Consider the following 27,064-nt stretch of genomic DNA (forward strand, 5'->3'; position numbering starts at 1 on the left):
CAACTGGGTGCTTTCGGCGTTATGTTCGGTGCCTTTTGAGCCTCATAAGCGCGCGACATTGAAGGACCTTACGATGAAGGTGGTGTTCCTAATTGCAATTACCGGCTAGGCGAGTATCTGAATTGCAGGCTCTGTCGTGTAGGGAGCCGTTCTTACAGATCTCAGATTCCGGTGTCTCGTTGAGGACGGTTCCTTCCTTTCTGCCAAAGGTGGTCTCCGTTTTTCATTTGAATCAGTCCATCGAGCTTCCCTCCTTCCCTGAAAGGGATCGGTCAGAGCCCAGAGAGCGAGATTTACGGAAACTGGATGTCCTCAAGACCTTGTTACGTTATCTGGAGGTCACGAATCCTTTTCGTGTTTCGGACCATCTATTTGTTTTGTGTACTGGTCCCAAGAGAGGAGGTGCGGCTTCCAAGACGTTGGCTCAAGGAGGCCAATGGCTCGGCGTACTTGCTGTGAGGGCGGCCTGTTCCCGTAGGGCTTCGAGCTCATTCTACGCGATCTCAAGCTGCTTCGTGGGCGGAATCTTCGCAAGTGTCGCCTCAAGAAATCTGTAGGGCGGCTACTTGGAAGTCGTTACATACCTTTGCAAAACATTACCGATTGGATGTTCAGGCCACAACTTCGGGTGGTTTTGGTGAGGGAGTACTCCGAGCGGGACTCTCTGGATCCCACCCTAGGTAAGTTGGCTCTGGTACATCCCAGGTGTCTGGACTGATCCGGGTACATACAGGGAAAGGAAAATTAGTTCTTACCTGATAATTTTCGTTCCTGTAGTACCACGGATCAGTCCAGGGACCCGCCCGTATCTTGGTGTGTATCTACACTGAAGGAGAGTTTATGCTGAAGTAACGGAGAGTCCGCTCGTGGAATTATCCTGGTTATTAGTTCTTGATTTCGTTCACTCCATTGGTTCTGGGAGCCTTGTTCCAGTTGGGGGTTTGAACTTGATTTGTTGGGTTAACATAGTTAGGCGGTATATATGTGTTCTTATAATCTGCTTTGACATTACGTAAGACTGAGAGGCTGTGGGTGGCACTCTGCTATATGTGGCGGAGCCAGTCAAATCTTGCTCTGTCTCCATCTGCTGGTGCGGAGGCAAAACCCAGGTGTCTGGACAAATCCATGATACTACAGGAACGAAAATTATCAGGTAAGAACTAATTTTCCTTTGCACCATCTCATTCACAAATAGTCTGCTATCCATGCTGGAATCCGAGTTGCTTATCATAGCTGCTCCGCTGCAACCCTCATCTTGGGACTCTTAATTCAACCCTTCTTATTGATGGAGGGGAAAAAAAGCAAGTTTGCTTACCGTAAATGGTGTGTTCTGTAGATAGCATGATGAATTTAGATGTTTTCCGCCCTCCTCCATGGACAGCTGACTATCCTAACCTATCAGCTTTGATAAGACTGCGGAGATTCTAGAAGCAATGACCATGCGGGAAGTCCCGCACATGCCCAGTACAGCTCAAACCTCTACTAGCTTGATGAAACAATTCTGTCCATTGCTGCCTGATGACGTCTCCCACAGATCATGTCTAATTCATCCTGCTATGTATGGTAAGCAAATCTGCTAATCAAGTTAATAAAGGACTTCAAATGAGTTTTTGATAATGCACTGGTGTGAAATCACACAAGCAAAATACTCTGTTACCAGTATAGTCATTTTAGTATATGTGATCTTACATTGATGCATAATAGTATTATAATGAACAGTATTAGACTCTTTTTCTCCTCTTCATACAGGAAAATGAAAAATCACCAAGTCAGAACAGGAAAGCAAAAGATGCCACCTCTGACAATGGCAAAGGTAGGACTTGAGTGTCTATTTTTTCATCATTTGTCACTGGCTTTTCCTTTTCAAATGTTTGCTCCTGTCTAGAATTAGCCTTTATCTCTCTCTCTCTCTGGCATTCATGGAGCATTTGCCGTTGAACCCTCTCCCAGGGTTTACCTGCTCCCTTCCTAACTGCTCCAATCGGATACTTCTGTTTTTTGCAGAGGGTGCTTTGTTTTGTGAAGTCTAATGTGCTCTCTGTGTGTTCCAATAGATGGTCTCGCCTACTCTGCCCTTCTGAAAAATGAGCTGCTAGGGGCAGGCATCGAGAAGGTGCAAGATCCCCAGACTGAGGACCGGAGGTTGCAGCCATCCACCCCTGAGAAGAAAAGTCTTTTCACAGTAAGCTACTACAGGGTCCAGAATTCTGAAAAAGTACTTGGCCTGCTCTCTTGGCTCAAATGCATTTTCTCAACTGGTAGAGATGGCAGAAGTGTCTTCAGCCCCAATCAGGGAGTAGGAAGGCGGCATCTTCAGTTCTGATCAGTGCCCCGGAGGTAGGAAGGAGGTGTTGCTGGGATGGAAGGAGAGAAAGGGGGGGGGGGGGGGAGAGGACATGTGAGGCGAAGTATTGGGAGCAAATAGGAAAGAGAATGTGTGGAGAGAGCGTTGCTTTTGGGTGAGGGGAAGGAAATGGAAGGGGTAGAGTTGAGAGCGAGAGAGAAGGGGGATATGTACTCGCCATATATTCTTTGGCAACAGTCCCCCAACTAAAAACAAACCTGGGGTGGGGGGGGGAAGGGGGGTAGGAGATGGAAGGCAGGAAAAATGAGTAAATCTTGGAGTTCCCTAACCTGTGGAGATGTCATTTTCTTTATGACACCATTGGGAGTTTTTTTAATATGGAGTATGAATTGGCTTTTTAGTTTATTAAATCACTTTTGCTCTGTGCTGCAGGGATGACTATGTCGGCTTGGACTTAATGCTTCAGTTTTTATTTTATTTTCCCCAAGAATTTGTGTTTGTTGTAACTCTCTCAAAAACAGGAGAAAATCATTGGCAAAAATAGGAGCTATTTTTCCACCAGTTTTCTGCTGAAGAAATTTCCAGGGAAAATAAAATCTGAAAATGAAGCTCACCAAGTATGACCTACAGTACTTAAGATATGTGTACATATTTCTTGATTGTTCCTCCTTTTTCTCATTTTATTCCTTTATGGTTTTCATCAGATTTGAATGTGCTAGTTACCGTTCATTTTATAATAAACAGAAATGACTCTGTTTTCCTGTTAGTTCTAATTCATAGTTTCTTAGTATTCAGACAGGTTAATCCACACAAATGGTTATGCACCTCCATCAGCAGATGAAGACGGAGCAAAGCTGACATCATGGTGTGTGTATGTGTGTGTGTATGTATATATATGTGTGTGTATATATATTTTCTCCGTCTGTTTTTGCTGAGTCCACCCTTCCCAGCATGATGCAGGAATGGATTTGGAGGGGGACTTGTCAGGTGTTGCCTGGTTGGGGTGGGGGAAGGCTTCTCAGTGGGCACAGAACCTGAGCCCCCTGGTTTTAGTATGGGCTGCAGCGGTGTTCACATACTTTTCTATGTGCAGGTCTGCCGTGAAACAGCTTGGCAGGTTGAGCATCCATTTGGCTAGGCCCTGCTCGCAGGTTTTTGCTCGGTTGCCTACATGGAGGAGAAGTCCATAAACTGCTATTAATCAAAAGAGAATAGCCACTTCTTGTTGCCGGCATTAGTAGCATGGAATCTATTAAATGTTTGGTTACTTGCCAGGTACTTGTGACTTGGATTGGCCACTGTTGGACACAGGATACTAGACTTGTCATTTCGGGATTGTGGGTGCATGTCGCCCAGAAACAAAGGGCCATCAAAATAGTCAGCCTTCGATCACCGGACTCAGGCTCATATGTTCCTACCCCAGGACGCTCAGTTCAGTCTTCCCTGGGTTCTAAGAAAAGAGCTCTCAGTCTACCTAAGAGGTCATCTTATGTTGAGCCAAGGCCCAAAAAGCATCAGACCAAATCGGACCCCTCAAAGGTAACTATGAACTGAGGAAAAAAGCGGTCCCGACTCGGACACGTTGTATGCGTCGCAAAAAACCCGATGTAAGACCCAAAGCAACCAGCTCACGACACCTCTGCATCGTTGACTCAGACAGTACGAAGCATCCTGTCTCTACGCACATTGAGTCGCAGACACACATCGACGCAGTCTTATATTCACGACTCTTCGCATTCTCGACGCTGAACCCCATACGCACCGACGCGATCACGTCATAAGATGACTCATCACTTACATGATGAACATAATTCAACACGTGCGTCCACAAATTCAAAGAAAAAAATCACCATCACGTTCCTATAAGACCAAAGACCCCATTTTGAACATCCTATCAAAACCTCCATGGGTGTCTCCACAAAAAATATTCTCAATCAGCTCAAATTCATCACAGAGTGGTCCAACTGAATACTCCTGGACTATCCTCGTGTTCCCATAATAAATCCATACATCTACAGGAAGAACTAACACCAAGAACCATATCTCCCAGAGAGGAACTTGTCTCTTGGACACCTCAAACCCAGGCGTAAACTGCAAGAAGCTATCACCCCCCCCCCTCCCAAAAAAGACCAGGGGGATTCTACCACTTTCCATTCCCAAGAAGCCATAAATCAAATATCTACAAGAATTACAAATCTTTTTTCATCCTTGCATCCACAATTTTCTCCTCCTCATTTTCCTGATCTTCCAGAGGAGTCACTACACCCTACTAATTCCATCTCTCCGAATCCAAAGGATCCTACAGACAAAAACCACTCACTTCAATCATCACCACGAGATTCTCCCAGAGATGGCTCCCCTGACAGCTCCATGGGTATCCCCTCTAATCCCCCAGAGGAACTACCTGACCATACATCTCCTCCCGAAGACCTGACATATTCTCGTTTCATTGAGAAATTGGGCACTCTTCTCAAGGTTGAAATTAAACAAAAATTACCAGACCCCAGAGAAGAAGTCTTCGGTATTTTAAAAATTCTGGACGTTCCAGCTGAACCATCAGCGCTACCTTCTCATAAATTATTGGACTCTGTTTTGTCAAACTCTGGGAGGTCCCCTCAAGCAACAGCCCCTGTATCTAGGAAACTGGACATAAAATCCAAGTTGCAGAAATCTAACATTTATGGAGTAGTTCAACTACCACACGCATCAATTGTAGTAGAATCAGCGATGAAACACGCTAAAGACTAAATTACACGCCTCCACTCCTCTAAGAGAACAGAGAATTCTAGATGGCTATGCTAAAAAAAAAAAAAAAAAATCTTTTCAAAGGGCAATGCTCACTTCTCTCATTCAGCATCACCAATTCTACATGGTACAATACCTCTATGAACAACTCCAACTATTAAAACCGTATCTCCATTCAGACATAGGACAGCCTGTCACACCTCATCCTTTCTATGACATAGAGGAAGGTCTCGGACATCTTCTCAGAGCGGTACACAAATCTTTTGAAACTTCGGCCAGAACATCTGCCATAGCTATTGCAGCCCTTCTCATGGCATGGCTATGTTCTAGTTCCATTAGAGAACCGATATGATTTGTATATTTTTACAGGAATGTCGGTATAGAAAAAATAAATAAATAATTATTGTCTTTTTAAACTTGGTTCCGAGCTGTTTTAAGTTATACAAGTGATAGTTTTTATTTTTGGCGGGAAACCAGCTGCGCAACGCTGTTTTTCCAAACATTAAGTTACAGCAATAGCTTTTATGAGTATCACATGCATCTGGGTACTTTGTTGTTGACAGGCTTAATGTTTTTCTTAGTTGTTTTTAAGCATTTTTTATATATATCTTTTATGATAGATACATAGCCTGCTTTTCTATGGTTGTAATAATATGCACAAACAGTATGCTAGTGACTATTATATTTTTTAAATGTTCCCCTAACTTTTTAGACAATGTCCCTAATTTTTTTATCTTGCTCTTCAGCATTTTTTAAGTAGTTTTAAGACTCACAAGACATAGTGGTTGTTTTTTTATTTGGAGTAAAATCAGCCATATCACGTTACATTTTTTAATGATGGCATATGTTTTTGGTTTAATCTGGTTATAGTTCTGAAGTTTTCTTTATCCTAAGTCACATTTTTTGCACTTGAATAATGTTTTCACATTCCCATTATTGTACTTTAACCATGAAATAGACTTGTATACCCTTTGGGTAAATGAGTTTTTTGTCAATACAATTTGCAGTGACATGCCATTTTAAGATATCCAATTGTTTTGTGTGTTTTAGCTATATAATTTCTGATTTTGTTGTTGATACATACTGACCGAGATCATCTTCACTAATGGTGCTACGTGACATGATAACACAATCAAAGTAGAGATCCATGATACAACAGGTAAATAGCCAGCTCTGTAGTTAGTATCCATTCTTTGGGTTTTTTTTAATGTTTTTCCTTTTTTCTCCCCCTTTTTTATAAAATGTTTTTTTTAATTTATTAATTGTTTTTCAGCTTTTATTTTGTCCATTGGTTTATTTATTTAATTTTTGTTTGATTGGTATTTTATCCCCCTTCATATTATAACATATTTTGATTCGCTTTGGTTGATCCCATTATTTTACAACATTTTTTTTATATGCATAGGTTACAAGTTATTGGTTCTTGTATGGCACTGAGTCATCAGCCCTGCAGGCACACCTTAAGTCCTGCACAAATTAAGTAAGCATTTTTATTTAAGTAGTTAGCTTTTATCTGATTTTAGTTTTGAATCACTGACTCTCTGACATTCATTTAAGCATGCTTATTAAATCACAATTTATTCTAACACAAAGTTAGCCTCTCCAGCATTAACTTGTCTGTGCTCATGAACAGTGTTTTTACTATTTAGATTGGCACCAATAGAGCTCCCTGTTTTTTAATCTACATCACCTCTGTATACCATTATGATGTCTAACACACATATATGTTATATTTTATTTTATGTCTGGAGTATGTACACCTATACATGTTGTTCATTGATTTTAATTTTTTGAGGGTGTTCATTTTTTAATGTTTACATATTTGTTTCTAGTTGCCCCTGAGGCAGCTCTATATACTAGAGCGAAACTCGGCCAGTCGGGCATATTTCAATAAAGGGCTTTCCCTGTACGTACCTGGATCAGTCCAGACCCTGGTTTATGTCACCAATCCAGCAGAGGGAGGCAGAGAAAACATTCTAATGACTCTGACGTATACCCTGAAGCACCACCTGCAGTCCATCAGTATTTCTCTGTCTCCCAGCAGAGGTGGACGTCCCTAACCCCTGCAGTCTGTGGTAGTTTATTATTTTTTTAGTCAGGTAGTTAGGAGTTAATTCCTTTGCAGCCTTTCTTTTTTCTCTCTTGTAGAGAGGCTGTTATTTTCAATTAAGTTAATAAAAAAAAAAAATTTTTTTTCTTCACAGCCGTTTTTTCTGCCTCCCAGGAGGTTGTCAAGTCCTGGGAGGACTATCCCTCCTGGTTTGAGGCTGCCGGAGTTGGGGAGGTTTGGGCCCACCAACCACTCCTGGCAGGGTTGATACCGGGGAGCCCGGCTCACTCACTCTACTTGGAGCAGCGCCGAGGGTCTGGTTGGTCAGGTAAAAATAAATAAATAAATACATTATTTTTGGACAGCTGAATCTTGGGTTATTTACCTTTAGTGTTGGGTCGGACTGCGCTTTTATTCTTTTCAGCGGAGTTTCTATTTATTTCCTTTAATTTTTAGTTTTTCTTTCGCGCCGTTTTTTTCTTTGCAGTGCCGTGAGGCGTGGCCTGCCGTGCTTGTGGGGATGCGCGCGCTTCTTTCGAGGGAGAGACTCTGTGCTTCCTGTCTCCCCGAGGGGGAAGGTTCGTCAAATTTGCCGGTTAAAAAAGGAACCAGGCTACCTCGCACGACTCCAAAACCTCGGACCAGCTGCTCTCCTGCCCCAGGCTCATTTCCCTGCATTGCTGGGACGGAAGCACTCTTGTCTACTCTGAGGGCAGCAACACAGCAAGCTATTCAGAGTGCTGCAGACCCACCTTCATTGTCGCCGCAGCCGGCTGTCCCTGGGGGGGAATAAGCCACGTGAAACAGGCCCATATTTATCTGCTGATAGCCTGGAGGAGATTTCTGATTCTTCTTCTTCTTCTGCCCTTTCGGGAGATTTTATTCGTTTTCTTCGCAAAGCGTATAAATCTAAGAAATTTCATAAGAAACATAAGGGTATCTCATCTGGTCAGAATTTAAAGCCACGTTCCTCTAAAAGGACTAGATCTAAGGATTTGAAACTGGGGTCAGCTCCTAAGCGTCCCCTTCGTTCAGGTCCGGACCAGTCAATTTTTTCTTCCACAGATGATTCTGAGCATGGCTCTTTGCCTATCCCGGACAAGTCCCTACCAGAGGGGGATATAATTGAAGATCCCGCTTTGGGTACTAATTCAGACCCTCATGTTGCGGACGGGGATAATCCCAAAGTGGTCTGACTGTTTAGAAGAGAGGAACTTGGTCCTTTAATTCCAGCAATTTTACTGGAGTTGGGTCTAGAGGCTCCAGTGAAGGATTCTCGGATGGGTGACATTGATCCGGTATTGCTTGGCCTTAGGGGTCCCACAACATCTTTTCCTTTTCATCTTTCTCTCACTGATCTTCCGTACCGGGAGTGGGATACTCCTGAGTTGGGACTTAAGGTAGCATGAGCTATGGATAAATTGTATCCTTTACCTGAGGAAGCTTTGGAAATTTTAAAATTTCCTAAGGTAGATGCTGCTGTATCAGCTGTCACTAAGAAGACAACTATTCCAGTAACCGGAGCAACAGCTCTTAAGGATCTCCAAGATCGTAAGCTTGGAGGTTCAGCTTAAGAGAATTTTTGAAGTTTCTGCTCTTGGTGTGCGGGCGGCTATGTGTAGTAGCTTAGCTTTGCGAGCTGGGCTAAGATGGGTACAGGCTTTACAAAATAATTCTTCCCTCTCTGAAGAGGAAGCTGCGCAAGCTTGTAGACTGGAAGCTATTGTTGCTTACAGTGCAGATGCTTTATATGATCTCCTTAGGACCTCGGCTCGCTCTATAGTTGCTTCACTGTCGGCTCGCAGACTTCTTTGGTTGAGGAATTGGTCTGCAGACGCATCCTCCAAAGCTCAATTAGGGGCTTTACCCTTTAAGGGAAAATTGTTATTTGGTAAGCAATTGGAAGATTTAATTTTGTCCCTAGGAGAAAATAAGATTCACAAATTACCAGAGGACCGTCCTAGATCTAGAAGGTCTTTCTCATCTTGCTCTCATTTTCGGTCTAACAAGATTTCGTTCTTCTCGTCTTTCGGCTCCTCCAGCTAAACAGTCCTCAGGTAGACAACAGAATTGGTCTCAGTCCTTTCGTGGCCGTCGCTTTGGCAGACCAGGAACTTCCCAAGTCTCAGGAGGTAAAAAGTCTGTCCAATGGGATGAGGCCGGTCCTTTCTCCGGTTCCCGTCATCGGGGGCAGGCTGTCTCTGTTTTACGGAGAATGGGCCAGATGTACGTCAGATCAATGGGTTCTATCAGTGATAAGTCAAGGTTACGCTTTAGATTTTGTTCTGAGGCTTCATCACCTGTTTCTAATTTCCCCATGTTCTTCCCTACAAAAGCGTCTCATATCCAAGACTCGCTACAGCATTTAAGCGACCTAGGAGCCATAGTTCCAGTTCCAATATCAGAGCGTCGGAGAGGTCGTTATTCAGTTTTCTTCGTCTTTCCCAAAAAAGAAGGAACCTTTCTTCCCATTCTCGATTTCAAAAGAGTCCACCGTTGTCTAAGGATTCCAAAGTTTCGGATGGAAACTCTCAGGTCTGTCATAGCTTCGGTACACAGAGGAGAATTTCTAGCATCTCTCGACCTCACCGAAGCTTATCTTCATATCGGCATTTGATCCGATCATCAGCAGTTTCTCAGATTTTGCATTCTAGGGCAACATTACCAATTCCGGGCTCTGCCATTCGGTTTAGCCACAGCTCCCAGGTCATTTACCAAGAAAATGGTTGTGGTGGCCGCACAACTCAGGAAGGAGGGCCTGTTGGTACATCCGTACCTGGACGACTGGTTAATTCGAGCAAAGTTGGAATCTTTTTGCCATTATACAATCTACAGAGTAATCACCCTCTTGCAGTCTCTAGGTTGGGTGATCAACAAAGACAAGAGTCACCTGTTACCTTCCCAATCTCTGGAGTTTTTGGGGGCATGGCTTGACACTCGTCAAGGGTTAGTGTTCCTTCCAGAGCATCGCCTTCTCAAACTCCAATCGCAAATTCGAGATTTACAATCTATTCCTATTCCTTGTGTTCGGGATTATCTGATAGTTTTAGGTTCAATGACCTCTACTCTGGAATTGGTTCCCTGGGCCTTCGCACACATGAGACCACTTCAGTCTGCATTGCTTTCACGCTGGAATCCGGTTTCGGAACTATACCACCTTCCCCTTCCTCTTACAGAAACGGCTCGTTCCAGCCTGGATTGGTGGTTGCAACCAGCGAATCTACAACGGGGTGTTCCTCTAAAGATTCCGGAATGGACTGGGTCACTACCGACGCCAGTCTTTCAGGCTGGGGAGCGGTATGTCTGAAGACATCTGTTCAGGGTCAGTGGTCCGAAGAGGAAGCACAGTGGCCAATCTATTGGAGACCAGAGTGGTCCATTTAGCCTTAATCGCTCTTCAACCTCTCCTCTGCGGGAAGTCAGTGCGAGTTCTTTCCGACAATGCGACCACGGTAGCGTATATCAACCGCCAGGGAGGTACTCGAAGTTTACTGGTAGCTCAGGAAGCACAACAGCTGATTGCCTAGGCGGAGCAACATCTGCTCAGCATCGCAGCCTCACACATTGCCGGGGTAGACATTATCCAAGCCGACTTTCTCAGTCGACATCATCTCGACCCAGGCGAGTGGGAATTGTGCGGGGAAGCTTATCAAATGATATGTAACAGATGGTCCACTCCGGCAATGGATCTCATGGGCACATTTCAGATTGCCAAAGCCCCTCGGTTCTTCAGTCGCAGAAGGGAAAGAGGAGCAGAAGGAGTAGACGCTCTAGTACTCCCTTGGCTAAGAGATGTTCTTCTCTATGTGTTTCCTCCTTGGCCTCTAATCGGCAAGATTTTGCGTCGGATAGAAGTTCAACAAGTCAACGTAATCTTAGTGGCTCTGGAGTGGCCACGTCGTCCGTGGTTTGCGGACCTCGTCAGTCTAGCACTGGACGGTCCCCTTCGATTTCGAGACATACCGTGCCTTCTGTCTCAGGGTCCGGTTTATTTGGAAGAGGTCGAACGCTTCTCTCTAGCGGCTTGGCTTTTGAGAGGCGTCAGTTAAAGAATAAGGGTTATTCAGATGCTGTAGTAACTACTTTGTTGCATTCTAGAAAGCCTTCTACATCTTTGGTTTATGCAAGGGTGTGGAAGGTTTTTGAGTCTTGGTGTAATGAGGCATCAAATAGATCCAGTTCACTCTTCTGTTTCAAATATTTTATCTTTTTTACAAGATGGATTAGCCAAGGGTTTGTCCTGTAGTTCCTTACGAGTACAAGTAGCAGCGCTTGGATGTTTTTGTGGTAAAATTCAAGGATTTTCCTTGGCAGCGCATCCGGATGTAGCGCATTTTCTCAAAGGCGCACAACATCTACGTCCTCCATTTCGGAATCCTTGTCCTGCTTGGAGTTTGAGTTTGGTCCTTAACTCTGTGTTCGGCTCCCTTTGAACCCCTTAATCATGCGACTTTGAAAGATCTCACCTTGAAGGTGGTGTTTCTGGTGGCCATTTCTTCAGCTCGTAGGATTTCAGAATAGCAGGCCTTATCTTGCAGAGAGCCTTTTCTTAGAATTTCTGATTCAGGAATTTCATTACGGACTGTTCCTTCCTTTTTACCTAAGGTAGTATCTTCTTTTCCATTTGAATCAGTCCATAGAGCTTCCGGCTTTTCTGTGTTTAGATCGCTTGGATCCTTCCTCTAAGGATCTTAAGAAGTTAGATGTAAGACGAGCACTGTTGTGTTATCTTGAAGTTACTAACAATTTTCGATTGTCTGATCACTTGTTTGTTTTGTGGAGTGGTCCTCGTAAAGGTCATAAGGTTTCTAAAGCTACGATTGCTCGTTGGTTAAAAGAGACAATTCGTTCAGCTTATCTTCTTGCTCGTCGTGATCTTCCTGAGGGTTTGAGAGCTCATTCTACTAGGTCACAAGCAACCTCTTGGGCAGAATGTCAGTTAGTTTCTCCTCAGGAGATTTTTAAGGCAGCGACTTGGAAGTCATTGCATACATTTGCTCGTTATTACCGCTTGGACGTACAAGCTCCAAGTTCAACAGCCTTCGGAGAGCGTGTTCTCCGAGCGGGACTCTCTGGGTCCCACCCTAAATGAATCAGCTCTGGTACATCCCAGGGTCTGGACTGATCTAGGTACGTACAGGGAAAGGAAAATTGGTTCTTACCTGCTAATTTTCGTTCCTGTAGTACCATGGATCAGTCCAGACACCCACCCTTTATGTCTGTGTATTATATATATATATATTATTTTTTTTTTGGAGAGTCCGCTCGTTCACTGTTTGGGTGTTTAATTCGCCTTTCATGCTATTTTTCTTGATATTTTCTGGTTTATTCCTAAGAATTTTTTTCTTGGGGTTCTGCTTCCATTTAGGATTTGTGATTTGGAAATTTGTTATCCTGTTTAGATAGCTAGTTAGTATTTTAGTAGTTATTTGTTTCTGCTTTGATACTGGTCAATACTGATGGACTGCAGGTGGTGCTCCAGGGTATACGTCAGAGTCAGTAGAATGTTTCTCTGCCTCCCTCTGCTGGATTGGTGACATAACACAGGATCTGGACTGATCCATGGTACTACAGGAACAAAAATTAGCAGGTAAGAACCAATTTTCCTTTTTTTATCATCAGATTCTCATTGTTAAAAAATACCATCCTAGAAGCACAGTCCGGATATATTCCACACATAAGAAAGGTGGAAGGAAGGCAAAATGATTACCGGCATGGTTTAAATGTGAGATGAAAGAAGCTATTTTAGCCAAAAGATCTTCATTCAAAATTGGAAGAAGGATCCAACAGAAGAAAATAGGATAATGCATAAGCGTTGGCAAGTTAAATGTAAGACATTGATAAGATAGGTTAAGAGAGAATTTGAAAAGAAGTTGGCCGTAGAGGCAAAAACTCACAGTAAAAATCTTTAAAAATATATCCGAAGCAGCCTACAAAGGAGTCAGTTGGACCATTTAGATGATCGAGGGGTTAGAGGGGCACTTGGAGAAGATAAGGCCATCACGGAAAGAATAAATGATTTCTTTGCTTCGGTGTTCACTGAAGAGGATGTTGGGGAGATACCCGTACTGGAGAAGGTTTTCATGGGTAATGATTCAGATGGACTGAACCAAATCACGGTGAGCCTAGAAGATGTGGGTCGTGTATCGACTTGGGCCTTTAATACCTTGAAGGTACAGGTGGTGGCTCTGGCTTGTTTCCGAAGTCACGTGAATGGTGAACCCTTGACTGCTCATCCGGTTGTGGCACAGCCTTGAAAGGGACGAAGCATCTTGGTGCCCCTTGCGGTTGCCAGTGCCCATGTAGAGTCTTAATCTGGTTCTGGAATTCTGGCAGGTCCCACCTTTTGACCACTGCATAGCATCTTCCTGAGGTTACTTACTAAAGGACTATTTATTTATTGATTGATTGATTGATTGTTATACCGAGTTTCATGATAGGCATCACATCAACCCGGTTTACAAATAACAAGGAGTGTAAAGCATAACGTAACGTAAAAAACAATATTTTCAATAAGAACCTTGAACTTTAAATACAGTGAATCAGAAAAAGGGAGAGGGAAAGTTACAAAAAACAAGGAAAATAAACTTGGGATGGAAGGGGAGAAATTGAACAGCACAATATTTACATTTCAGCCTATTGATACATTAGAATAGCAAGTGAAAAAATAAGACTATGAAACGGTACATAGGTAATCAAATGAATAAATATGACACAGTTGTGAATGGTAATAGTATGATAAATATTCAGCAGGAATTAGTGAGAGAGGGTTTGAGGTTGGTTGATTCGTGTTTACATTCCATTATTGCATACGAGTTAGTGCTAGTGAGAGGAGGTTTTATTCAAGGCTTGGAAATGCTTTTTTGAAAAGCCAAGTTTTTAGTCTTTTCCTAAATGTTAAAGAGCATGGCTCTTGTCTCAAATCAGGTGGGATCGAGTTCCAGAGAGCTGGACCTGCTGATGAGAAGGCTCTGAGACTCAAGGATTTATGTTGGTAGGTTTTGGCCTTTGGAATTTGGAGTGACTCTTTGTAGTATTCCCTGATAGGCCTGGCGGAGGTGAATTTTTTAAGTGGTATTTGTAGGTCGAGTTGCGTGTGTTGGTTGATAGTTTTGTAAATGATGTTAATGGTTTTGTACATGATTCTATAGTGGATCGGAAGCCAATGGAGGTTTCTGAGAATAGGTGAAATGTGGTCAATTTTCCTGGAATTTGTAAGGACTCTGGCTGCAGAGTTCTGAACCATTTGTAAAGGTTTGGTGTAAGAAGCTGGGAGGCCTAATAGTAATGAGTTGCAATAATCTAGTTTGGAAAAGATTATTGCTTGCAAGATTGTTCTGAAGTCCTGAGTGTGAAACAGCGGTTTTATTCTTTTCAGGATATGTAATTTGTAGAAGCAATCTTTGGTGGTTTGGTTAATGAATGTTTTGAGGTTGAGACGATTGTCTAGGATGGCTCCTAAGTCTCTTACGTGGGTTGTTTGAAGGAGTGTGGGTGGTTTAGGAAGTGTGTTATTGTTTTCCGGTGATATGAGCAGGAATTCTGTTTTCGAAGCATTGAGTACAAGGTTTAGACTGTTGAGGAGAAGTTTAATTTCTAATAGGCAACTGTCCCAGTATTCCATTGTTTTTGAGATTGATTCTTTTATAGGGATTACGATCTGTACGTCGTCTGCAAAAAGGAAATGTTTCAGGCTTAATTTTGTAAGTAGTTGGCAGAGTGGTAGCAGGTAGACATTGAAAAGGGTGGGTGAAAGTGATGATCCTTGCGGCACTCCTCTATTAGAAGGGTGGTATTGGGATTCTTTATTATGAATTTTGACTCTGTATCCTCTGTTTTCTAGAAATGTTTTGAACCAGTTTAGTGTGGCACCTGTTCAACCAATGTTTGCCAGCTGTTTTAGAAGAAGGGCGTGGTTGACTGTGTCAAAGGCCGCCGAGAAGTCAAGGAGGATTAGTAAATATGCTTGGCCTTTATCAATACCAGAGAGTAGGTAGTCCATGAGTGAAATTAGTAGCGTTTCGGTGCTTGCGGCTTTGCGAAAACCATATTGGTTTGGGGACAGAATACTGTGGTCCTCTAGGTAGTTGGATAGTTGGGTGTTTACCAGTTTTTCCATGATTTTAGCTATAAATGGTAGGTTGGAAATAGGGCGGAAGTTGTTGGGATCACATGCATTTAGATTTGGTTTTTTTAGCAGTGGCTTGATTGAGGCAGTTTTTAGGTCATCTGGGTAGATGCCATGTGATATGGAGCAGTTTATAATATCTGCTAGGGTTTTTGCTATTGTGTCCGGGATAAGAAGAAGCATTTTGGTAGGGATTTGATCAAATGGGTGTGATGACGGTTTCATTCTTTTTAATACATTTTGTATCTCTGTGATTGTGATGGGTTCAAAGGCAATAAGCTGGATGTCTTTATTTTGGGGAAGATATGTGTTATCTGGAGACGTAGTGTTTGCAATCAGCTGATTAAGGAGATCCGATATTTTTTTGTTAAAATGAAGAGCCAATTCGTCTGCTTTAGTCTGGGCTTGTTCGGGTGGTATATCTGGAGTGATAGGTTTAGTGAGGCTGGAAACGAAGGCGAATAGAGCTTTTGAGTCAAAGCTGAGATGATGAACCTTTCGGGCATAGTAGTCTCTTTTGATTTTCAACGTGGTACTTTTGTAAAGATGGAGTGATCGTTTGTAATCAGAGAGTGAGGCTGGTGAAGGGGCTTTGCGCCATTTTCTTTCTTTTTGCCGAAGTAATTGTTTGAGTTTTCGTAGTTCATCATTATACCAGGGATGTCGTTTGGATGTATTAGCAGACCTTGTTTTGGTTGTCAGTGGGCAGAGAGTGTTTGCTATAGATTTTGTTATTTTGGACCAGGATTGGAGGGCAGCGTTAGGGGTAGATACTTCAATGAGTGGTAGATCCGAGGTTAGAGCTTTACTTAGATGTTCCGAGTTGCAAGGTTTTCTGTATAGGAAAGAGGGTCTTGAGTTGAGTTTGGAGTCTGATCGAGGTAAGGAAAAGCTGGTGGAGATTAGAGAGTGATCTGACCATGGGACTTTTTTGCAATTTGGTTGTTTTGTAAGAGAAATACCAGTGTTTGTAAAGAGTAGATCGAGCATGTGGCCTGCTTTGTGGGTGGGTTTATTGATTTGTTGTCTGAATCCCATCGCTGACAGTGCGGTGAGGAGGGCTTCACAGTTTGTAGAGAACTATGTTCTGCACATTGAGTTTCCAAACTGTGGGCTCAGACTTCCCGGGAAACACCTATGCGAGGGTCTCCAAGAGTGGTCCAGATGCAAACTGTTCCATTTTTAGGCCAGAGGTGGTCTTGGATTTTTACTAGAATCAATCCCTGCTGACTCTGGGCAGGGAGAGAGAGGTGGAAGAATATTGCCTGTTACGGACCTTGGGTGTCAAGCGACATATCTTGAGATATGGGAGTTTTCTAAACCTCTCAGGAAGATGGACCAGCTGTTTATACTCCATAGTGGGAGAAAACGTGGTGAACCGGCATCGCAGGCTATGATAGCTCACTGGATTAAGGTTATCACGGCCGCATATGTGGATACTGAGCAGTTGTGTCCTAGTCAGGTTAGCGCTCATTCTACTAGGGCTCAGGCAGTATCTTGGGCAGAGATTAGATGGTTGTCTCCTGTCAAGATTTGCCAAGCTACGACATGTTTTTTCTTACACAATTTCCAGGTGTTCTTGCCTGGATGTGCAAGCCCAGGAGGATGCAGCCTTCACGAGTGTGGTGTTGATCGAACATGGGCAGCCTCCCACCCTGTTCGTGAGTAGCTTTGGTACATTCCACTGGTGAGGATTAACCTGTCTGAATGCAAAGAGAGGAGAAATTATTACTTACCTGATAATTTCCTTTTCTTTAATGAAGACAGGTTAATCCACCTTTCCTCCCGAGTGGCTGCATTTCCGTGGATTACTGGTAAGTATCAGATCCAGTTCCTAGATTAATAATATCACACTTCTTGTCTGACCTCAATGTTTTCCTGTTAACTGAGTGTTTGAATGCGTGCCTTAATGGTTATGATCATGTATTATTTACTTGTCCACAGTTGGGTTTTGCAGAGAATGCTGGCGGCCTGATGCCGGTGCAGGGGTATATATACCATGATGTCAGCTTTGCTCAGTCTCCATCTGCAGGTAGAGGTGCATAACCACTGGTGTGGATTAACTTGTCCTCAACAAAGAAAAGGAGATTATCAGGTAAGTAGTAATTTCTCCTTTTTTTTTCTTTTGTCCCTTCCCCATCCAGTACTCTCTCAGTTCTAAACGTTCAAGCCCAGATGATGGGAATGAAGTTTCTCCATACTCTTTATCACCCGTCAGCAACAAGAGGTATGTGAAATCTGCCTGATTCTGCTACTGGGAATTGAGATTCTGTATGACCTGTTAGAGCCACACACAACTGTGCAGGACTGTGGAGCTTCAACAGCAGCAAAACATAAAAATAGCATGCTGGATACATCAGCCAGTCATAGAAGTTTTATCGCCTAACATTTCTGTAAGAGGATTAATGCATTAGAAGAAAATAGCCATTGCTTTGTATTTTGATTAAATGCATGTAATTATTATTATTTTTTTTGCTGATAGTCTGTATATGGGTTTCTTTTTAAGATGGTCTAACACAAAGCTGTTGGTACTGTACCTCCAAACGTCCTATTGTCAAATTCTAAACAAGGTACATATGCCAGTGTCCAAAGGCCTGAAAGATATGCCGGTGCTCACATAATTATTTTACTCACTGAGGAACAAAATCAGAGGGAATACTGTACAATACTATCAGCACCACTCACACAAGAGACCATGTAGTTGAGATGAGACCTATTGTAATTAACATTCAGAAGTTGCCTGATCAAAGCATAGAGTGGACAAAAGTTGTAGGTATTGGCAGCAGTCCACAGGCACTTGTGAGCAGCTCCATGTAATGCAGGGAAATGGTTGTGAATGTTTATGGAAATCTACAGCTTAACAGTACACATTGTACACAGTTATTCGTCTATTGGTCTAATAATAAGAGCATAGCAATGAACTTGAGGTATGGCCCATTTTGTTTCTCATTAAGTTTTATTGTGAAAAAGATTTACAGTACCAGAGTGGGTCATACAAAATCAAACATCAGCATTAAACCATCCAACAACTAACTTGTATGCTCACAAATCAAAACATTTTCAGTATTTAACATGTATAGTCCCAGCTTACCAACACCCCACCCCTTCCCCCTCCTTCTATGCTTGAATATCCCCATGCACCTATCGTAAGTCCCTAGCTACCCCCACCATATACTAACTCCTTCCCTCTTCCCTCTCCCCCCCCCCCGCTTAGTTCCCAGTTAAGATAAGAGCAGTAGTTCCGAAGATCCTCTAAACTTCGTGTTCCTTAAGTGCCATCAGATTTCTCTGAAGCCGCCACTTCTCAAATGTATCCAAATTTTTGTGTCGAATCGCTGTTAATTTACCTAAATAGTATATTCTCCCCAATTTCTGAATTACTCTCCGGACAGGAGGTAAATCAATTTATTTCCAAGCAAACGCAAGTTCACATCTAGCCGCAATAACTAGTTGCTGTGTCAAGAAAATCACACCGGAAGCTGAATCCCCACTGTGAATATTCAAAAGAAAAAAATTGGGGTTCTCTTGGGATTGACTCTCTCACCATCTCTGCCAATAAATGCATGATCAAATCCCAGAATATAACCACCTTTGGGCATTCCCACCACATATGATAGAAAGGACCCTACCATGCATATCCTCGCCAGTAAAGCTCTCACATATCTAATCCAAATTTGGACAGCTTGGCTGGTGTGAGATACCACCTATAAAGGAGTTTATAACCTGGTTCTACAATCGAGGCAGGTAGGGAACACTTTTTTTCCTGTTGCGGAAGCATGTTTCTCACTTTCTTTCCCCCAAAGTTCCCTTCAAATCTTTCTCCCATCCCACAAAATGCGCGGGAGTCCTTTGGGGGGTCTGTGTTCAGGAGGGTATAAAGTTTTTAAATCCCCCCCCTGGACATCCCTTGTGCCTTGTCACAAGCCATTCAAATAAAGATTTCCCTAACATTAGTCCTCGGCGTAGTTCTTTCCTGGATAGAAAATAACCCACTTGCAAATAAAAATAAGTCCATAATGGGCAAATGAAATGCATGCATAACATCTGAAAGGTTTTATATGGTTACCATCCCAAATAAGTGCCAAGCGCTCACAGCCCCCAGTTTCCCATCGCTTGGCCAAGACCACGCTACAGCTCAGTTTAAAATCTTTATTGAAGAAAATAGGAGATTGATAAAATATGAACAATTTCAGACTAACTTCACAGCTTCACTGGGGAACCCCCCCTGCAAGAGTGCCTTCTCCAAACTGACCCATCTCTTACTATCCCCACAGCTTTAAGCTGGGCCACCACATAATACCAGAGCAGACAGGGTACCCCCTTGCCCCCCCTCTTATTTTGAGTAGAAACGTAATGCTATTGTTCACTCTTGGCGGACGTCTCCTCCATATGAAATGAAATAACCCTGTCATTTATGGTGGCCAGGCTATTAAGATGAGCACCGATCTTCACGCCCAAATATTTCACCACCAAAGATACAAATTTAAAAGGGAACCTACGTTGAAGGTCTGAAACTTGCTCTGAAGGCAGCGTAATATTCAAGAATTCTGATTTATCTACATTTAGCTGTTAGCCAGTTACTCTTCCAAAATCCCCCAGCTCCTCAATGAGGGCCGGCAGAGATGAATCCGGAAAGGCAATCGAAAAAAGAACATCATCAGCGAACATAGATAATTTATAATCAGCCCCACCTACTCAAATTCCCTGAATCTCCCCACGACTGTGAATTTTAATGGCCAGGGGCTCTAAATATAGAGCGAAAAGAAGAGGAGAGAACGGATGTCCCTGTCTCGTACCTCTACCAATCGGAAAGGCTTCCGAATACCCCCTGTTGATTTTTATACTAGCATTTAGGGTTACTATATAACTTCCTTACTCAAATGGAAAAATCCCCCCCAGTCCAAATTTCTCCAAAACAGCAAATAAACAATCCCAATGAACGAGGTTGAATGCTTTTTCAGCATCTACTGTCAGTAAAGCTAAGGGAATCTGTATTTCCTGTGCCCACCAGATTAGATCAGTTATCCTCCACACATTGTTGGCTGCTAACCTACCCGGATAAAGCCAGTTTTATCTGGGTGGATCAAAGAATCTATCATCCTGACCAATCGTTTAGCTAGGATTTTGGCCAGAATCTTTAGGTCTCAGTTGATAAGGGATATAGGCCTATAGGACCCACAGAGTTGGCGAAGCCAGGGAGATATCCAGTACTGTAATTGCAGCCGCTTCAGTACTGCTCCCTGATAAGAGTTCATTAAGTGCAGCAAATAGTGGTCTAGCTATCTCTGCTCTAAGTAGCTTATAAAATCCCACAAATAATTCATCCATCCCTGAGGCCTTGCCCATTTTCAAGTATTTAATTGCCTGTTCCACCTCCATTTTAGTTATTTCCTTATTTAGACGCGCTTGCTGGCTTGGATCTACCTGAGGCACTATCATATCTCTTAATTACTCCATTATTTGAGATGTATTGATATTGGTGCGGGAGTGATATAATTCTTTATAAAATTGGGAGAATAGTCTTAATATTCTCATTGTCATTAACAATATTTCCATCCTTATCTTTAATTTTTAAAATCTGATTTTGAAACACCCTGGCTTTAAGTTTCCTTGCTAGTAACCTGCTTGCCTTATTTCCTTCATAATGCTCCTGCTTCACCCTATTTAACTGCGCGTCGAGATCCCTTAATTCCGCTCTCAGTTGTTCAGTTGCCTTTTCCAGTAGAGCTTCTGCACATTGTTTATGACGGACCTCCAGTTTGCCCAACTGAAATAATGCTACTATTTTTCCTAGCGTGTAGCCAGATGGTCTCAGGACCAGTGGGTTATGTGCTCTTCTGCTAGCAGATGGGAGTCTGAGTCAGATTTCAAAGCTAACGTCACCCTAGATATAACCCTGTAGTGACCTCAGCTCTTCAGTATCTCTCCTTCTCCTAGCAGGCGCTACCCCCACAAAAGCACGGTGTTAGTGAATTGCAGCAGAAAGAAATTACCTACTCATTTTAAAAAGGATCGAGCCCCCCTCTCCTGCAGTGATATCTAAGGGTCCCTCCCCCAGTTGAGAATTCCTGAGGTGATTTCGCGATCCCTCAGAGGTGTGCCTTGGTCCGGTAGCCGGCTCCTGGCTGGATGTAGCCACTAAAGCGGCTGAAAGGCAGCGGGTGCATAACAGAGCGTGGCGGTGAACGTTAAAGCCCTCTCCCCCCTCAGCTGGAGACATCCCTGCACGCAGCCGGTAAGCGCCGAGACCAGGTAAGCAGGAAACTTAATCTAAGGTCTCCGGACTCGGCACGCTGTACCGACTTTGTTCTCCATCCGGCGAGGTAGATAGGGGAACACCGATTGGGTTGAGCTAAGCCCCGTTTCGGTGCAGTGGTCCCGACATGTGGAGACCCTCGGCGGTGCCATCTTGCATGCGGGGGGCTTCAGCAACATCTTCCCATCCTCGACCGTCTGTACGTGTGGGGCAGGCCAGATCATCTGAGCGCCCAACTTGCGCATCTATAATGTAGCCACACGCATAACTGCTCACGCACAGCCTCACGCATATCTATACACGCTCATAAGTGCGCATGCGCATAACCGCGCATATCGAGGTGCGACTACGCAGAGGCAATGGCACCGGCGGCAAAGAAGCTCAGAAGCACTCCCTTTGCACAGCCTGCCACATCAGAGCCGCACAGCCTGAACTGGAGTCCTGCCTGTGTCAACATTGCGAGGAAGCCCAGAGAGGACCATCCAAGCCTGGACCTTCACAGTCTGAGGATGGGTCGGGAATTACCCCATACGACAGCACCCTGGACCAAAGCAACTCCGAAATGGCATCTTCTTCACAAGAGGGCATTTCAGTGGCCCCTACTTAGACTCCCCCTGGGGCTAATATGGAACCAGGGGCTTTCTGGTTGGAATTTTTCCAGGGACTGCAAGCCTTCATTCAGGCACAGTCAGCCCCTGCTGCAACCCCAGCCGGGAGCACCTGACCCTCCCGGTCCTGCTTGGGTGCCTCGAGACATGCCTTGCCTCACTAAGAATTTCCCTAACAGGGACCCAGACACCATAGATGACAATGGTGGCTCACTAGAAGGGGAAGTCCCTCCAGGCCTAGACCCATGCTTTGCTTCTTCCACAGGTATGAATTGCCAGCCCTTGTTCCCAGACTCTGAAGACTCTGGGGATTCCAGGCATGGACCCTATGGCGGAACCAAAGAAGAACCTCATCTTGGTGTCCCTTCATAAGGCCTCATGCTATTTCCCAATGATGGAAGCTATCCAGGAACTGATTGACCTGGAGTGGGATGCCTGGAGGCGAACTTTAAAGGAGGTCGGGCCTTGGAAGCCTTGTATCCTCTGGAACCAGCGACCAAGGAACGTCTACGTTTCCCAGAAGTGAACACAATGGTCTGTGCTGTCTCGAAGTGAACAACCATTCCCGTTGAGGGAGGGGTGGCATTGAAGGATACTAAAGATAGACAATTAGAATCCATTCTTAAGCAAGCCTTCGATGCAACACCAATGACACTGCAGATCGCTTCCTGCTGCGTGCTGTTGGCACGCTCCTGTTTGTTTCTCTCGAGGGAGGCAGATAATTCTGGAACGTATGCCGGAGAAGCGATTGAACCTGCCGCAGCCTTCCTGACGGATGCAAGCTCAGACCTGGTGCGTACCTCAGCAAGAGGAGTAGCCTCAGTAGTGGTGGCCAGAAGGCAGTTATGGTTGCGGAACTGGTCTGCAGGCGCAACTTCTAAGGCGAATTTCACAAGAATGCCCTTTAAGGGATCTCTCCTGTTCGCAAGCGAATTAGAGAAATTAGCCAGCAAGTGGGGCCAATCTCCAGTGTCTCGACTACCGGAAGACAGAGGCAAAAGATCCCAGCGTCCTTCTCCCAGAGGAACTAGGGGCAGAGGCTCCCAAAGCTTTCAACCCTACAGTAATTCGTCGTTCCAGGCACCTCGTCCCTCCGGGAGGTCCCAGTCCTTTTGGAATTGACAAACCAAGAGAGGAGCAGGTCCGGGGGCAGGCTCGAACCGAGCTTCCCAATGAGAGTGGGCCGATGCATCCACAGGAAGAGGAAATGGGGGGGTCAAATTTCCCTCTTCTACCAACGATGTGTCAATCACGTCAGACAAATGGGTACTAAACATCATTCAAGAAGGTTACTCTCTGGAGTTCCGCAGCATCCCTCGGGACAAATTTATGATGTCACCCTGCCACACCAAGAGACTGGCAGTGGAATCCACTCTGACAAGACTACTCAGTCTGAAGGCTATAACTCTGGTACCTGCACCCCAGCAAAATAAGGGGCGTTATTCCATCTATTTTATTGTTCCCAAGAAAGAGGGATCATTCCGACCCATCTTGGACCTCAAGAACGTCAACCATCATCTGCGGATACTACAATTCCGCATGGAGACTCTCCGCTCCGTAATAATGGCAGTAGAACCGGGAGAGTTCCTAACCTCCCTGGACCTCTCCGAGGCCTACCTTCACTTCACAGTCCATTAAGACTACCAGCGTTTTTCTACGCTTTGCAGTACTGGGTACCATTACCAGTTCCAGGTGCTACCCTCTGGCCTGGCAACCGCCCCCAGAACATTTTCCAAAATCATGGTGGTTGTGGCGGCAACACTGAGGAAGGAAGGGATCTTGGTACACCCTTACTTGGACAACTGGCTGATCCGGGCGAAGTCTTCGGAAGAGAGCCCACAGAAGACCAGCAGAGTCAAGAACCTACTACAGGAACTCTGTTGGGTCGTGAACACGGTCAAGAACAGTCTGCAGCCCTCTCAATCTTTTAGAATACCTGGGGGCCCATTTTGACACCAAACAGAACAAGGTCTTCCTCCCCCGAGGAGGAGAAAACTGATGGAGCAATTATGATGATGGATGACCACTATGCGCCCCAAGGTATGGGACTGTCTTCAAGTCCTCTGGCTCATGGCATCAACCCTGGGCAAGGGCTCACATGCGGCCACTCCAGTGCTCCTTACTGTCATGCTGGAACCCACTGTCCCAAGACTACTCAATTCGCCTCCACCTACCAGCAGAGGTATGTTCTCAGCTTCAGTGGTGGCTACAGGGAGACCACCTAAGTAGAGAAGTAAGCCTATCCCCACCAAACTGGATCATGCTCACCACAGACGCGAACCTCCGAGGGTGGGGAGCCGACTGTCAGGAAATGATGGCCCAGGGACAATGGAACAAGGAAGAGGCAGGATGGAACATAAACCGCCTGGAAGCCCGAGCAGTCAGACTAGCGTGCCTGCAATTTAGCCACAGGTTCCAAGGGCAAGCGATTCGAGTGATGTCAGACAATGCTACAACGGTTGCCTACATCAACTGCCAGGGAGGAACCAGGAGCCAGCAGGTGTCTCTGGAGATAGACTCCCTCATGGCATGGCGGAGGTAAACCTATAGGGGATCTCAGCCTTCCACATCGCAGGGAAAGACAACGTCTCAGCGGACTTCCTCATCTGAGAAAGCCTGGACCCAGGGGAATGGGCGCTATCGACCAAAGCCTTCCAACTGATAGTAAATCGCTGGGCCCCCCCACCCCCCCAAGCCATGGACCTACTGGCCACACCTCTCAATGCCCAAGTCTCCAGGTTCTTCAGCTGCAGATGAGAGCCGCACTTCCAAGGAATCGACGCCCTCGTCCAGATCTGGCCAGAGGAGGACTTACTGTTCACCTTCCCACCATGGCTCTACTGGGCAAGATCATCCGCAAGTTAGAACACCACAGGGGACTAGTTCTACTAGTGGCCCCGGATCGGCCAAGGCGCCCAAGGTACGCAGACATGCAAAGATTCCTTGCATGTAGCCCTTTGTGCCTACCTCCACACAGGGATCTTCTCCAGCAGGGCCCAATTCTTCACGAATATCCGTCTCTATTCTCTCTTAGGGTCTGCGCTTCTTCAAGTGAGTCCTCTCAAGGGTCAGTTACTCGAAGGCCATGATTGACACCCTGCTCCGCACGCAGGAAGTTCTCAACATCTCTGGCATACATACGGATCTGGAGGATATTCGAAGCCTGGTGCGAGGACTGCGGGGTATCCCGGCGAACTGCCAAGATTCCCATGATTCTGGAATTTCTGCAAGATGGTATGAAGAAAGGGTTGTCACTCAACTCCCTCAAGGTAAAGGTAGCAGCCCTCTCCTGCTTCAGAGCCGAAGTGAACAAATCCGTCTATCATCTCATCCGGACTTGGCCTGTTTCCTAAAAGGGGTTAAGCAACTTTGACCACCCCTAAAGTGGCCGGTTCCCCTGTGGAACCTCAGTCTGGTATTGGACTTCTTAGCAGGGGCTTCCTTCAGACCAATGCGCAGTCTGTCACTACGCCTCTTAACATTGAAGATGGTATTCCTGGTGGCAATATGTTCAGCCTGTCACATCTCTGAGCTACAGGCACTATCCTGTCGGGATCCGTTCCTTAGGTTCACTCTCAGAACGATACAGCTTTGCACAGCCCCTCCTTCCTACCGAAAGTGGTCTCCGAGTTTCACTTGAACCAAGCCATCTCCCTAACATCTCCGTATGGACTCAGTTGACTCCCGCCTTCTTCGCCATCTAAATGTCGGCAGACTCCTGGTACGATACCTGGAACAATCGGAACCAGTGTGCAAAACGGATCGCTTGTTTGTTCTCCTCAGCGGGAAGAATCAAGGCGAAGCAGCTTCGCGAGCGACTATAGCTCGTTGGATCAAGGCAGCCTACATAGAGGCAGGAAATCCCTTACCTCTGCAGGTTAAGGCTCATTCTACTAGGGCCCAGGCAGTATCTTGGGCAAAAGCCAAACTGCTGTCTCCCGCTGAGATCTGTCGAGCGGCGATGTGGTCCTCCCTACACACCTTCTCCAGGTTCTACAGCCTGGATGTCCAGGCCCGAGAAAATGCACCCTTCGCAAGGGCAGTGCTAAGTGGACCACGGGCAGCCTCCCACCCCGTCCAGGAGTAGCTTTTATACATCCCACTGGTCCTGAGTCCATCTGGCCTCACACTAGGAAATGGAGAAATTACTTACCTGATAATTTTGTTTTCCTTAGTGTAGACAGATGGACTCAGCATCCCGCCCATGGCTGCCCAGGAGAAGCACCAAGGAAGAACCTGAGAAGCAAACCTCGATGCTATACAAATACGGGTAAGCTAATGCCTACCCCTAGTCCAGGGCACCTGCAATACGACTGGTGTCGGCGTTACGCTGGTTAAGTGCACTGGGGTCTCCACTTTGAATCACGTTTTAATCAAGTTTTTAATCGTTTGTTGTAGTTAGGCAATATATATATGTCGACAATGGCTTTTCGAGGAGGATACTGAGGAGCTGAGGTCACTACAGGGGTATATCTAGGGTGACGTCAGCTTTGAAATCTGACTCAGTCTCCCATCTGCTAGCAGAAGAGCACAATACCCATTGGTCCTGAGTCCATCTGCCTACACTAAGGAAAACGAAATTATCAGGTAAGTAATTTCTCTTTCCCTGTAAGTACAGGATCAGTCCAGACGGTGGGTTATGTCCCCCGTCCAGCAGATGGAGTCAGAGTAAAACTTCGAGGGTGCTGGTATATAAACTGGTGCACCCTCCTAGATCCTCAATATCTCTCTGACTCCAGCAGATGTGAGGAGGGGATCTCGTTGTTTCCCCAAATTAGGGTTTATTACTCTATATATATTATTCTTCTCTCTTTCGTTGATGGATCAAGTTATTTAAAAGGAAAAAAAAAAAAAAAAAGTTTTTGTTCCTGTCAGAAGGGAGCCGGGGTTTCTTGGCTCCCCTGATCATCCTGCCATCAGGACTGCCTCTTACCTCGTTTATTTATCTCTTCTTGTGATCTTCAGGGGTAAG

At 44.9% G+C, this 27,064-nt stretch overlaps 1 protein-coding gene across 4 annotated transcripts in view; it reads left to right on the forward strand.

Annotated features, from left to right (window-relative positions):
- The window catches only part of FZR1 (fizzy and cell division cycle 20 related 1), a 155,506-nt gene that overhangs the window by 37,669 nt on the left and 90,773 nt on the right, over positions 1-27,064 (forward strand). For all 4 annotated transcript variants that reach the window (XM_029614050.1, XM_029614052.1, XM_029614051.1 and 1 more), the window contains 3 exons: positions 1,750-1,813; positions 2,055-2,182; positions 17,373-17,455. In XM_029614050.1, coding sequence (XP_029469910.1) covers positions 1,750-1,813; positions 2,055-2,182; positions 17,373-17,455 — 275 coding nt within the window. The remainder of the gene's footprint in view (positions 1-1,749; positions 1,814-2,054; positions 2,183-17,372; positions 17,456-27,064) is intronic.

The sequence above is a fragment of the Rhinatrema bivittatum genome, chromosome 8, assembly GCF_901001135.1.
Source record: "Rhinatrema bivittatum chromosome 8, aRhiBiv1.1, whole genome shotgun sequence".
NCBI classification, from domain to species: Eukaryota; Metazoa; Chordata; class Amphibia; order Gymnophiona; family Rhinatrematidae; genus Rhinatrema; species Rhinatrema bivittatum.